At 36.7% G+C, this 11,291-nt stretch overlaps 2 protein-coding genes across 2 annotated transcripts; one reads left to right on the top strand and one right to left on the bottom strand.

Annotated features, from left to right (window-relative positions):
• The first annotated feature begins 1,931 nt into the window (after positions 1–1,931).
• LOC108668198 (glutaredoxin-related protein 5, mitochondrial-like) lies at positions 1,932–3,996 on the top strand. The gene is made up of 3 exons (XM_018155368.2): positions 1,932–2,106; positions 2,476–2,590; positions 2,877–3,996. The coding sequence occupies exons 1-3, from the start codon at positions 1,972–1,974 to the stop codon at positions 3,068–3,070; spliced, it is 444 nt and encodes a 147-aa protein (XP_018010857.1). The 5' UTR covers positions 1,932–1,971; the 3' UTR covers positions 3,071–3,996.
• Positions 3,934–9,695, bottom strand: LOC108668197 (inhibitor of growth protein 2-like). The gene is made up of 5 exons (XM_018155367.2): positions 9,525–9,695; positions 8,536–8,610; positions 7,747–7,956; positions 7,164–7,543; positions 3,934–6,775 (listed from the first exon to the last, which is right to left on the bottom strand). The coding sequence occupies exons 1-5, from the start codon at positions 9,583–9,585 to the stop codon at positions 6,443–6,445; spliced, it is 1,059 nt and encodes a 352-aa protein (XP_018010856.1). The 5' UTR covers positions 9,586–9,695; the 3' UTR covers positions 3,934–6,442.
• Positions 9,696–11,291: the final 1,596 nt, after the last annotated feature.

Below are 11,291 nucleotides of genomic sequence, written 5' to 3'. Positions count from 1 at the left end.
TACTGTAGTGTAGAAATCTGAAAGCAATAGGTGACAGATGGCTCTGACGCCTGACGGTGGTCGATGGGCGTGGGCCTCCCACCTGTGGCTGGTGCACTGCCTACTGCCTAGTGCCTGGTGTAGGGCAAGAGCTGTAGCCTTGTAGGCAGCGCCTCCGTGGCTCCGCCGCTGCAGCGGTAACCTCAACTCCTCAAGGCCTCTGGCCAGTGGCCACTACACGACTGTGTTGTGTGTCCTGACGGTCTGGACCTGACCATGCAGTCCAGGCTGACAGCCCCAGCCTGAGACCTGACTCCTGAGTCCTGAGGGCTGAGTCCACAGTCTGTACACTGAACACCAAGTTGCTGACCTGAAACTGTAAGAACTACTGAACTAGGAAATAGGAATGATTGGTAATCTAATAGCCTTAGATCTGCTGATGATCAGCCAATCTAATTGTTAGCCACATTAGTCTAATCTATCTGATCTACAGATCTAATAGTTAGCCACATTAGTCCTATCTTTTTATTTTTTAACAATTTGAAGAAAAGTAATTACAATTTGCTAGTCTGGAAAAGTCCTATTTTTGTCTGAAATATCGCGGCTCTAATATCATATAATTTCAGTAGGTATGAAATCTCGCGGCTCGAATGTCATAAATTTTTGTTTGATTAAAAAATCGCAGTTTGCACTTTGCAAACATGTCATTTCATAAAATTTTCAACTTCCGCAATCCGCATTGCTTTACCGTTTCCGCCAAAAATATCTTGCAGAAAAAACATAAACATCGTAATGTAAACAAATAAACAAAACGTTTGTTGAAGATCGCGCATAGTTGCGGTCATGTCAAAGCAGTCAGACTGTATATTAACACGTGCTGAACTTACAGTTGAGACAAATTTTATTGTTGCCGTTTGACTGTTTAAGGGTAAAATTAGAGATTTGGGGTAACACGTGCATAAACTTTGTAAATAAATTCGCATTCGCACCTCGTAAATGGCTTTTCATGGCCGAGATATGGAATTCACGGCTCGGTGAAATAGAATCACGGCTCGTAGAAATGGAATCACGGCTGGCAAATCCATAAAACCACGGCTCGAAAAATTCAGTCGCGGCTCGCCAAGTAGATATATTCCATACTAGACAATTTGCAAATCTTTTTCTTACTCATATTGTATGCCATCTATAGGCTTAATTCATAGTGGTAACTGCCAACCAGAGATTTATTAGAATCAGTTCATTTTGAATTTCCTAACCTACTTAACTCAAGATTCATGATTTCAATCAATATCTTGTGTATAAAATGCTGGTATTCAATCCATGATACAATGATACTTACTGGTCTACTTATAGTTAGAGAAAGGAAAAAAACAAAATGAAAGGAAGATCTGTTATCATCTGTAAAAAAATGAACCTGAGGACTGCCTGAAGTGAAGGACTGGAACTGTCTGGAGGGCAACAAAAATTTCAATCTTTTGCCAGTTGCCATAATGATTTAATGATTTTATATTGTCCCATGTTCTGGTAATCTGGTTCATTATGTACACTACAGTACAGCTACAGGTTGCTTATTGTTTTGTCAAAGGGCAAGATCAGGTTTTTAGGCTAAAAATGTTAAGAGTATTAATGAGGATGTGTCCATTTACTGTCCAATAAGGCAGTCTGGTAGAAGCTTGCTACCTTACCATTCCAAATTTGTTGCCAAGAATATACAGGAAGATGTATTTTAATCTTAACCTAAAGAAAGTTCTTTGATTGACATGATTTTAAAAATACTAATATTAATACTTGTGCATGACCTAAGAGCAAAGACTTTTAGACCAAGATGCAATAAACGATGCTTACTTTGAAGTTTGAATGATCAATTAGATAACTTGATTACCTCAGTTGAGTAAAGTGGTAGACAATTTTTGATTGGTGCTTCTAGTACAAATGCTCTAACTATATATTGTTTGAAATTTTTTATATTAATATCCTTCTTCAGATGTAAAGATGTTTAATTCTTGCCTTAGACAATTGAACCGGCAGCCGCTACTTGTTGCCATACGACATTGCAGTGCAGAAGTTGGTAGTAATGCATATTTAGAAAATTTGGTCAGTAAGAGTCCAGTTGTTGTATTTATGAAGGTAAGACATTGATATGCATTTTTACCTAATTTTTATGTTTTAATTGAACAAATGAACAATTTTGATGCTATAAACTTTTATTTGAGCTAATGATGTGTGTAAATCTTGATTCTACATTGCTATTTAACAGCAATTCCTATCAATCATATGCTTCCATTTTCTTCTAATAAACCTTGTTACTGTAGTGAAACTAATTGTAGACAATTCTTTCTTGATACAATATATATGTCCTGAAATATGATTGACAAATATGTTATTCCTAAATATTTTGTGACCATCACAAAATATGTTAATTTCCATGGTCAGCTTTTCCTTCAACTTGAATATCCTCTAATGCCGTTTAGGCTTATTTATAACATGCTTATGCAGGGAACGCCTGACAACCCTCGCTGTGGCTTCAGCAATGCAGTTGTCCAGATCATGAGGATGCATGGTGTGCAGTATGATTCCTACAATGTCCTTGATGATGAAAAAATTAGACAAGGTAATCACAATCATCATCATTATCTTCAAAATCTGATTGCATTGGGTTGTTTTCTCCCTAGATTGAGCAAGGTTATCAGTTAAGTTGGATAAAAATTAATAGTAAAAGTAATTCTCTAGTACAAATAAAAATTAGGATGAATTTCATAGTTTTACTTTGTCACCATTAGGAAGCATTAATATTATGGGGGTTACAAGGTTTTCATATTTGTTGAGCATGTATAGTTCCCTTTCAATGCAATTCTATAGATACCTATAATAGTGATGAATAAAAATTTTTGTTGCAGGCATTAAAGAATTCTCCAAGTGGCCAACAATTCCTCAGGTTTACCTCAATAAGGAGTTCATTGGAGGCTGCGACATTCTTCTACAAATGCACCAGAGCGGTGAACTCATTGAGGAGCTACGAAAAAATGGCATTATATCTTCACTTCTTGAAGAAGAACTTGAGAAAGACAAGTCTAAGCCCGCAGAGAAATAATAATTTGTTTGCCTTGTACATTTTCTTGTTATTGAAGTTGCAATCTTCATTCATGTTCCTGGGATTAATACATTATTGATTAGTGCTCAAGAATGAGATTTAGTATTTCTTCAAGTAGCGACTTTGCAGATGTTTAGTTGGACAGAGAAATTATTTTTCCACTACAAACTTCACAGGTCTCACTCTGTACTTTAATTTGAGGTCTTCTTCTATCACCGCAAGTGTTGGTTTTTGTTCACATAACCAGGCACTGGGCTCCACTAATCCAAACCAGAATAGACCTTCATTTGCTGCAACTAAACAGACGTCTTTAACGCTTTTATTTCTAATGATCTTCATTAGACACAAATTGTCATGTGTGATTGGAAGAATTTTGTAAATAAGTTATATTCCGTCAAAAAAATAGTTTTAAAACAATTTAGTACTAAAAGATTAGTTTCACTGGCCACGTGTTCCTTCCCCTCCCTATCAAGTTGCTGCTTAACTTCAAATCCTCAAACTAGTAATTGACCCATTAGGGATCGTTTATTCGGCTCTCCTGAACCATTTTTCGATCAATTGACGCGTGATTTGTAAATGGAAAAGCGTTAGCGGAAGGGTAAAATGTTTTACTCAAAATACAGCCTGCTATTAGCTATGTCGGGTAGTTATGCCCTGGAATCCGTATTAATTTACGTAACTGCCGCACTTCTAGATTATATATTCGTTTGAAACCTTGCTGATTTGTAAATATGTGGTTTCCAATTGCGATCTTTGTTTGGTTGCGGCTTTCGTTCAACTTCCAGCAGCGAATTTATGCTCAAATGATCAAGAAAACCTTGTTGCCTTCATCTATAATTGGGATCTTGAATCAAGTCTAAATCGACTGGTACGTTCGATTTATTTTAATCAGAATGTATGTATAAAATTAAAGCTTTGATATGGTCGACACTGTTTCATTACAAGCGCCCTCTTGAATAGACAGGGTCGACCGATCATTTGCAGAGCTACTACGCTAAGAACAATTCGAGTACTGGAGCAGGCACTCAACTATAATTACGGGGAGACAGAGATTCGTACGAGGAGCGGAATTAATTGGCCATCTGCCATGGGCAAGTGTAGTCTAAAACTGAAATTAGGCGTAATAAAATTTATGCATCCGAAATTATTTTTGAGTGCCAGTCTCTTGGACGAAACCTACTGCACTACAAGTGCGCCTTAAACCTGCACGAGTTCGTTGAGAAAAGCGGGTTGGTGGATATGTCACGCTGTGATTACGGAGCACATCGCACCATCAGCAGGCGAACTTATACGCGGCCAAGTGAGAGCAAGAGAAATCGACTGCCGATTCGTGATTTAGATCGATGAAAAAAATATGCCAACTGACTGGAAGCCTTTGAAGAGCTATTGGAAGAACTGATCAACAGGTCCAATATAGGATACTTAAAATAACCAAATTATACTTATCTACCAAATAGAATATGTCCCTTATTAAAATATCAAATGTTTTTTCTTTATGACAGGTGTAGCTCAAGTTAGGAAATAGTTGTACAATATCGAATATTTTTTGCATTTTCATCTTGTCAGGAACGTATTAAAATAAACACTCATATAGGCCTAAATATGAAATGAGGTGGCGAGTACGAAGCAGCACCAGAGTGAGACGATAGACGAACAGCAACAGACACGAAGACACTCTGAGGTGTTATCGATTGCACGCCACGCCAGCTTGGGTTATGAGACTGAGTGAGGAACTGCAATGGAACTCGCTTCAATATCTACTTAACTCCGTATCTCAGATACATGATCAGAATGAATGAGCTTCGGGCGAGTTATTCAAGAACATTGAGATCAACAAGGTAAAAATGGTCCTGAACTCACAGAAAATAATTATGTGAATGGGAATATCTGGTAGTGAAGTGAAGGCGGAAGGAAAACTATGAAGAGGCGACTGCGTTAGATAAAACGCAGTAACTGTGGGGTTAGCATACATTTTCAATCATTTAAAATAATAGTATACATAGCTGCCGAAATTTTCACAGAAAATCTACTTATCAATAACTTTCTGAAAAATTTACACATCAAAGATATAATAACTAGGGAGGAATGAAAGATTAAAAAACAACAAAATGAAGATGATACAAAGGGTAAGTAATAAAATTGCGCTTCTGAAGCCTGTGGAGAAATTAACGCCACATAGAACATAAGAAAGAAATATTAAGTGAGTTTTTAACTAGAAATAAACTTTGAATGGAGTTGGCACTAGCCACAAGAAAAAATACTTCATGACAACACATAGTCTGCAATAGTCAACATTGAATCCACATCTGTAACATTATTAGTTATTACTATTAACTTAAGCGCCTATCCTACAACAAAGCGCATGAGCTTGTGACATTAAATATGATGGCTCAGCACAGAACATTTGTATATAAACGTAAAAGGAGTATCTGTCAAGAGATGCGTGCAGAGCCTAGTTATTTCTTTGCTTTGCAGAAACGCACGACTAACATAATGTATTAATTTTGAGCTCAGTCATATATGAATAATAACTAACGTGAAAATGAATGCGTACCTTGAAAAAAAATGCTGTTTGACAAATGAACCATGGCATTGTTCATTAACTTTAAACCAAGGGCTTCACCTACTTGGAAATTCAACAGTTCGAGCAGATAAACATCATGGACGATATTACTAGGTATGCTTCAAGGATTTAAAACAAAATAATCGATTGAATTGAAATAAAAAAATTGAAAGTCATTTTATCATTAACATCAAGTCATCATGAGCAAAGAAAATACAACGATAGTACTATTGCTTCATGAATTTTGGAAAAAATAAATCATGAAAAAGAAAATCATTTTGATAGTTCAAATGGTTGCACTAATTAACCATTCATGACCACTTATAGCCCAGTTTTAAAATGCAGATGAATCTATAATCAAGAAACAAAAAGTTTCCACCAAGTCTCTCAACCATAAAGTTCATGATGAGTCAACGAATCAAGTATTTAATCCACCAGAATCAAAATCTGGTGGATTGTGGTGGATCACAATCTGGTGGATTGTGTTAATCCACCAGAAAACAAACACAATCTTTCCAGCACCATACCATTTAGAAGGTCGATGAGAAGTCCATAAATAGAGGGAATGTGAAGTCATAAAAAAAGAGTCGATAATAAATTTTGAATGAGAACGTTGTAAGAAACAACGCTACTCGTGCATAGTAAAACAACTTGCAGAGCTTTCTTTCCACAATAAAATTATGTACACAGTTTAGTATACGAATATAAAATATGAATAAAAAACATGGCAAGATATTTACACGTGAAAAAACTGCAGTAACAAGTCAAATAAACATTCATACACCCATGAAACACCATCCACGTCAAAACTAAGACTTTTCTTCCTTCTCTTTATTATATTTTTCGAGTTCTCTTAGAAACTGGGCTCGTGGCTTCATCATTGTAGGTTTGTCACCTCGACACTTGGGGCAGAACCACTTGCCCTTGGGCTTGTGAGTGAGATTCACGCACGAGAAATGGAACCATTCAATAGGGCACAGATCATTGTCGCAGCCGATCATCTCGCCGTATGAGACTTGTTCACACAGACAGTAGGTGGGCTCGTCAGGATCAATGGGCAGCTCTGTGGGGGAGTCTTCTCGCTCGCGCTCCAAGCGAGACTTGCGCTTCTTCTTCTTGGCGGCTTTCTTTTGGCTGGCAACCTGAAACATCAAGTTATAATTAATACAAATAAATTTTTGCACAGAAAATTTTGAACCTAATGAAGCCTCCCAGCTGTGATTCATGAATAGTCTTGGCTACTTAGCCTAGAAGTTTCATCTAATTTGTTAAGTAATAAAAATTGGTTTTATGTACAAATGCAAGTACAGAAACATAGACAAATATCTTGCTGCAAGCTTATATTTACTGCGCAATTTATAACAATTTAAAAGCAACAACATATACGTATAATCTAAGTAAATTTTATCAAAATTTTTGGTGAAATTTCAAACTTTACAAGATCTCAAAACAACAGGACCACAAAAAATAGTACTATGATTTCCTGATTTTTTTTTTAAATTTTCGAATATTAACGCAGTTGAATAAAACCTTGGAAGAGACGTTTCTCTGGGGAGTTTTATCCTGGGAAGTGTCATGTTGGGAAGAGCCATAGCTTGATCCACTGCCACCCCCGCCACTGGTGATGCCAAGCGGCCCACTACCCATAGCAGCAGGAGCAGTGGCAGCCACGCCTGCAGATGCACTAGCAGCCATGCTGCTAGCGGCGCTGTGTGCGAGAGGAGAAGCAGACGCCGTGACTGTAGAGTTGAGACTGTTGCTGTAGGAGAATGTCGAGTCCAGACGAGGGGTGCGGCGAGGTCTTTTGCTGGCACGCTCACTACCACTGCTGTCAGCAGCACCTCTGTCTCTGGAGTTGCTTGCATTGGCTGCAGCCTCAGCAGCTTTCTCGTTTTCTGACTTTTCAGCATCTGTGTACATGGGAATTTAAACTCCAAGTCAGAAATAATAAATCAAAGACAAACAATAAAGTACTCAACTTTTGCATCAACTAACAGTCATTACAAAAACAAACACTATCGAAAAGAATACCATACTGAATTCACAACTGAAATAAATATTAGGCATTAAACAAATTATGTTTTAAATAATTATTACATTTTTTGGGGCATACCAAGACTTTTTGAGCTGAAATCAAGCTGCTCTTGTTTTCTCTCTATGAGATCTAGGATCTGCTGAACTGAGTGAAGTTTCTCATCAGCCAGCTCCTGCGTGGCAATAAGTTTGTCCTGCAGCTGTACCAGCAGTCGCTTCACCCACGCAGAGTCAGGACTGTCACGAGACTCAAGTTCCTGTCGTAATCCATCCATCTCATTCAGGAGAGCTGCAAAAAAAAAAAGATATTGCTACCAAAATGTACAGATACTGAGGGCAGACCATAACTGAAACCTCTTCATTGCCTTTTATAGTTAAGTTCTCTAATGACTTTACATGTTCTCCGTATACCAAGATGTTCTCCAAAGCCTTCATGGGCGTGTGCCTGTTGGTGGATTGGTCAATGTTGGTGGATTGGTGGTCAATTATGGAGTATCCTCAATATTATTACGAATGAAATGAATGAATATAATGGCAAGTTCATGCACCACAAATTATGAAGAAAGGAAAATTTATGGGGGATTACTATATTTTCTCAATATTTTAAGCTAAGAGAATATTTCAACTATAAATGGAGGTTTACTGCATTCTATATATAGATCAAGAATCTTACAAGAAACTTGCTTTAATAATTAATATCAATTAGGTTCCATTAAATCATTTAAACAAGCTTCAACTCCATCCCATACATTTATTATGTTAAAAAATTTACTTTGATAATTAAAATCAAAGAAGTAGTGAAGTACCATGAAATAAGGTTCAACTACATCCAACTGAGTACCCATTTAGAAAGTCAAAACAAACTTACTTTGATAATTAATATCAAGCTCACGCATAAGAGTAATCTGGCGCTGAACTTCATCTGGAAGATTTTCCAGGACATCTGAAAAAAAATTATACTAAAATCAGAAACATAGAATAAATTACTTGATTTCAAAACCAATTTCAAAAATTCCCTGTGGTTTGATTTGCAATTGCTATGAAATCACCTACCAGGCTAGGTACCACTACCAGCAATTTTTAGGAAATTCTCCTCTACATCCCAGTAAGCTTATGGTCATTTTCACCTGCTATTATCTTGGCATAATTTTGGAATATTGAGTAAAATTAAAAAGTATTAGGGCTTAAAAAGATCATCAATAGGCAATTCCATATATCATGGGTAAAAAAGTAAGTTTTTTTTTAAAATTTTTAACTAAAGAAATAAGTTGGTCAACTTGTCAAGTGTCAAGCCTCAGGCTCAAGTCAAGGGCCATGGCATAACTTCACATAAGAACAAGTGAAATTAGCATTTACCACAACTCACAAGCTAGAGTGATTTATCTTGTTTACATGTGGATTTGGTCCAATTTTCTAGTTTAATCATAGTCATGGCCATTGCCTAATTACTTCAACAAATATCAAGAAAAATGGCAAATTTTTTTACCATGATTTCCAAAATACACCAGTATAACTATCATTTCATAGGCAAATTTATTAAGCATGATACCTAGGGGTGAATATGGGTTATTTAATTAGACTAATTAAAATTAGACTAATTGTCAGATACATTTTATTATTAGCGGAGAGATCATTATTGGACGAGAATGAAAGCACAAGTGGCTAAAAATAAATACCAAAGCAGGTTAAAAGACATTAGAACTTCAAAAGAAAACGTTCGAACTTTTTCGATGCCAATGTTTCGAATCTTTGATGCATCGCAGACCCAATTATAACAGAAAGTGACACTGTGACAGTGCTATAATAAATAATTATGCGTGCTTAATACTTCCTAAAGAACGTAATCTGAACTCTCACCAAGGAAGTTGTGAACAAACTTAGCAGAACACATTTCATCGGTTGCTATGGGATTCAACATTGCACTTTCCTCTTTCTAACGTTCAAATTATGTTTGATGAGACAGGAGGTCGTACAAACATACACACAACAGGACTTTTAATAAACGTTTTGTTCGCATAGACAACCTTACCAAACATATCGTGGAACCCATTACAACTTCGCTGGAGAGCTAATATGTTTAAAATATTTATGTATGAACTTTAGGATTTTTTAGTAAAGCGAAATTTTTCAAGAATTAGAAAATTTGAATTAAAAATTGTAACAATCGAACATCTCGATATATTGCAAATTTACCATGTTATTGATATTTATTATTATTTATTTATTTTTTTTATTTATTATTATATTATATATATATATATATATTATTTATTTATTATTTATCATTATTTATTGTTGATATTTTATTTGTTATTGATATTTATTTAGTATTATTAATATATGGATATTATTATATTGATATTGATACTATCAATATTTATATATTGATATTTATTCATTTTGTACGCTAGCTCGAAGTGCAAGATAAAGGACGGTATTTCTAATTTGAAAGTAGATAAACGAAAGATGTCCTCTGATGAGGGCAAGGCTAACGTACTTAATCATTTTTTCAGTAGCGTATTCACTGAAGAGGACTTGAACAGTTTTCCAGCTATTGAGGAGCGCCCAGTCGGCTCTAAATTAGCAAGTTTTGAAATACAAGAAGAAGAGGTTCTCAAGAGCCTTATCGCTGTAAATCCAAACAAGTCGTGTGGACCAGACGGCTTCCACCCCAGATTACTCGAAGAGTTAGCAACTGTCCTAACCGGCACCCTGACGTCGTTTTTTTTTTTTAAACTTTGAACGAATAGATCTTGCCGGCTGACTGGAAAGAAGCTCAAGTGACGCAATTGTTCAAAAAAAATGTGACACAAGCTGCCCGGGCAACTATCGCCCTGTCAGTTCGACAAGTGTCGTTTGCAAGGTAATTGAATCTGTTGTGAGGAATCGATTGATAGATAATTTGACTGCTAATAATCTCCTATCAGACTGTCAACATGGCTTTATTGCCGGGAGATCCTGCATCACTAACATATTGTCTACTCTTAACGAATGAACCCGCCTGCTGGACGAAAGGGAGCCAGTAGAAGCAGTGTACCTTGATTTTGCCACGGCATTTGACAGTGTCCCACATGAGCGGCTGTTGCGTAAATTGAAGTCTTTGGGAATTGAGAGTAATGTACTCAAATGGATCAGAGATTTTCTAGTGGGGAGGCGACAACGTGTCAGTATTAATGGGTCCGTATCAGACTGGGCCTCGGTGCGCAGCGGCGTGCCACATGGAAGCGTTCTCGGGCCTATTCTATTCGTTGCGTTTATAAACGATCTGCCAGAAGCTGTGTCTAGCGTTTGCTCGATGTATGCTGACGACATGAAATTTCATAATACAGTGAAGAATACGTCGCAAAAAGTGATCTTGACAGGCTGGTTGACTGGGCTGATAAGTGGCAGCTGCGTTTTAACTCTGATAAATGTAAAGTTATCCACCTTGGCAAGAATAATGAACAGCAAGATTCAGTATGAGAAGACACGGTTGCAACGACAGAGTGATGATGCCCTAGTCGACAATGGAAAAAGATTTAGGAGTTAATATCGACAATGAGTTGAAAATTTCCAAGCATACTGAAGGTCAAGTTAATAATGCCAATAAACGACTTGGACTGATCAGACGCTCTTTCGAGTTCC

Source organism: Hyalella azteca, unplaced genomic scaffold, assembly GCF_000764305.2.
Source record: "Hyalella azteca isolate HAZT.00-mixed unplaced genomic scaffold, Hazt_2.0.2 contig7177, whole genome shotgun sequence".
Taxonomy (NCBI): Eukaryota; Metazoa; Arthropoda; class Malacostraca; order Amphipoda; family Hyalellidae; genus Hyalella; species Hyalella azteca.
The sequence above is the reverse complement of the archived record's forward strand: the minus strand, read 5'-3'. Positions and strand labels throughout refer to the sequence as shown.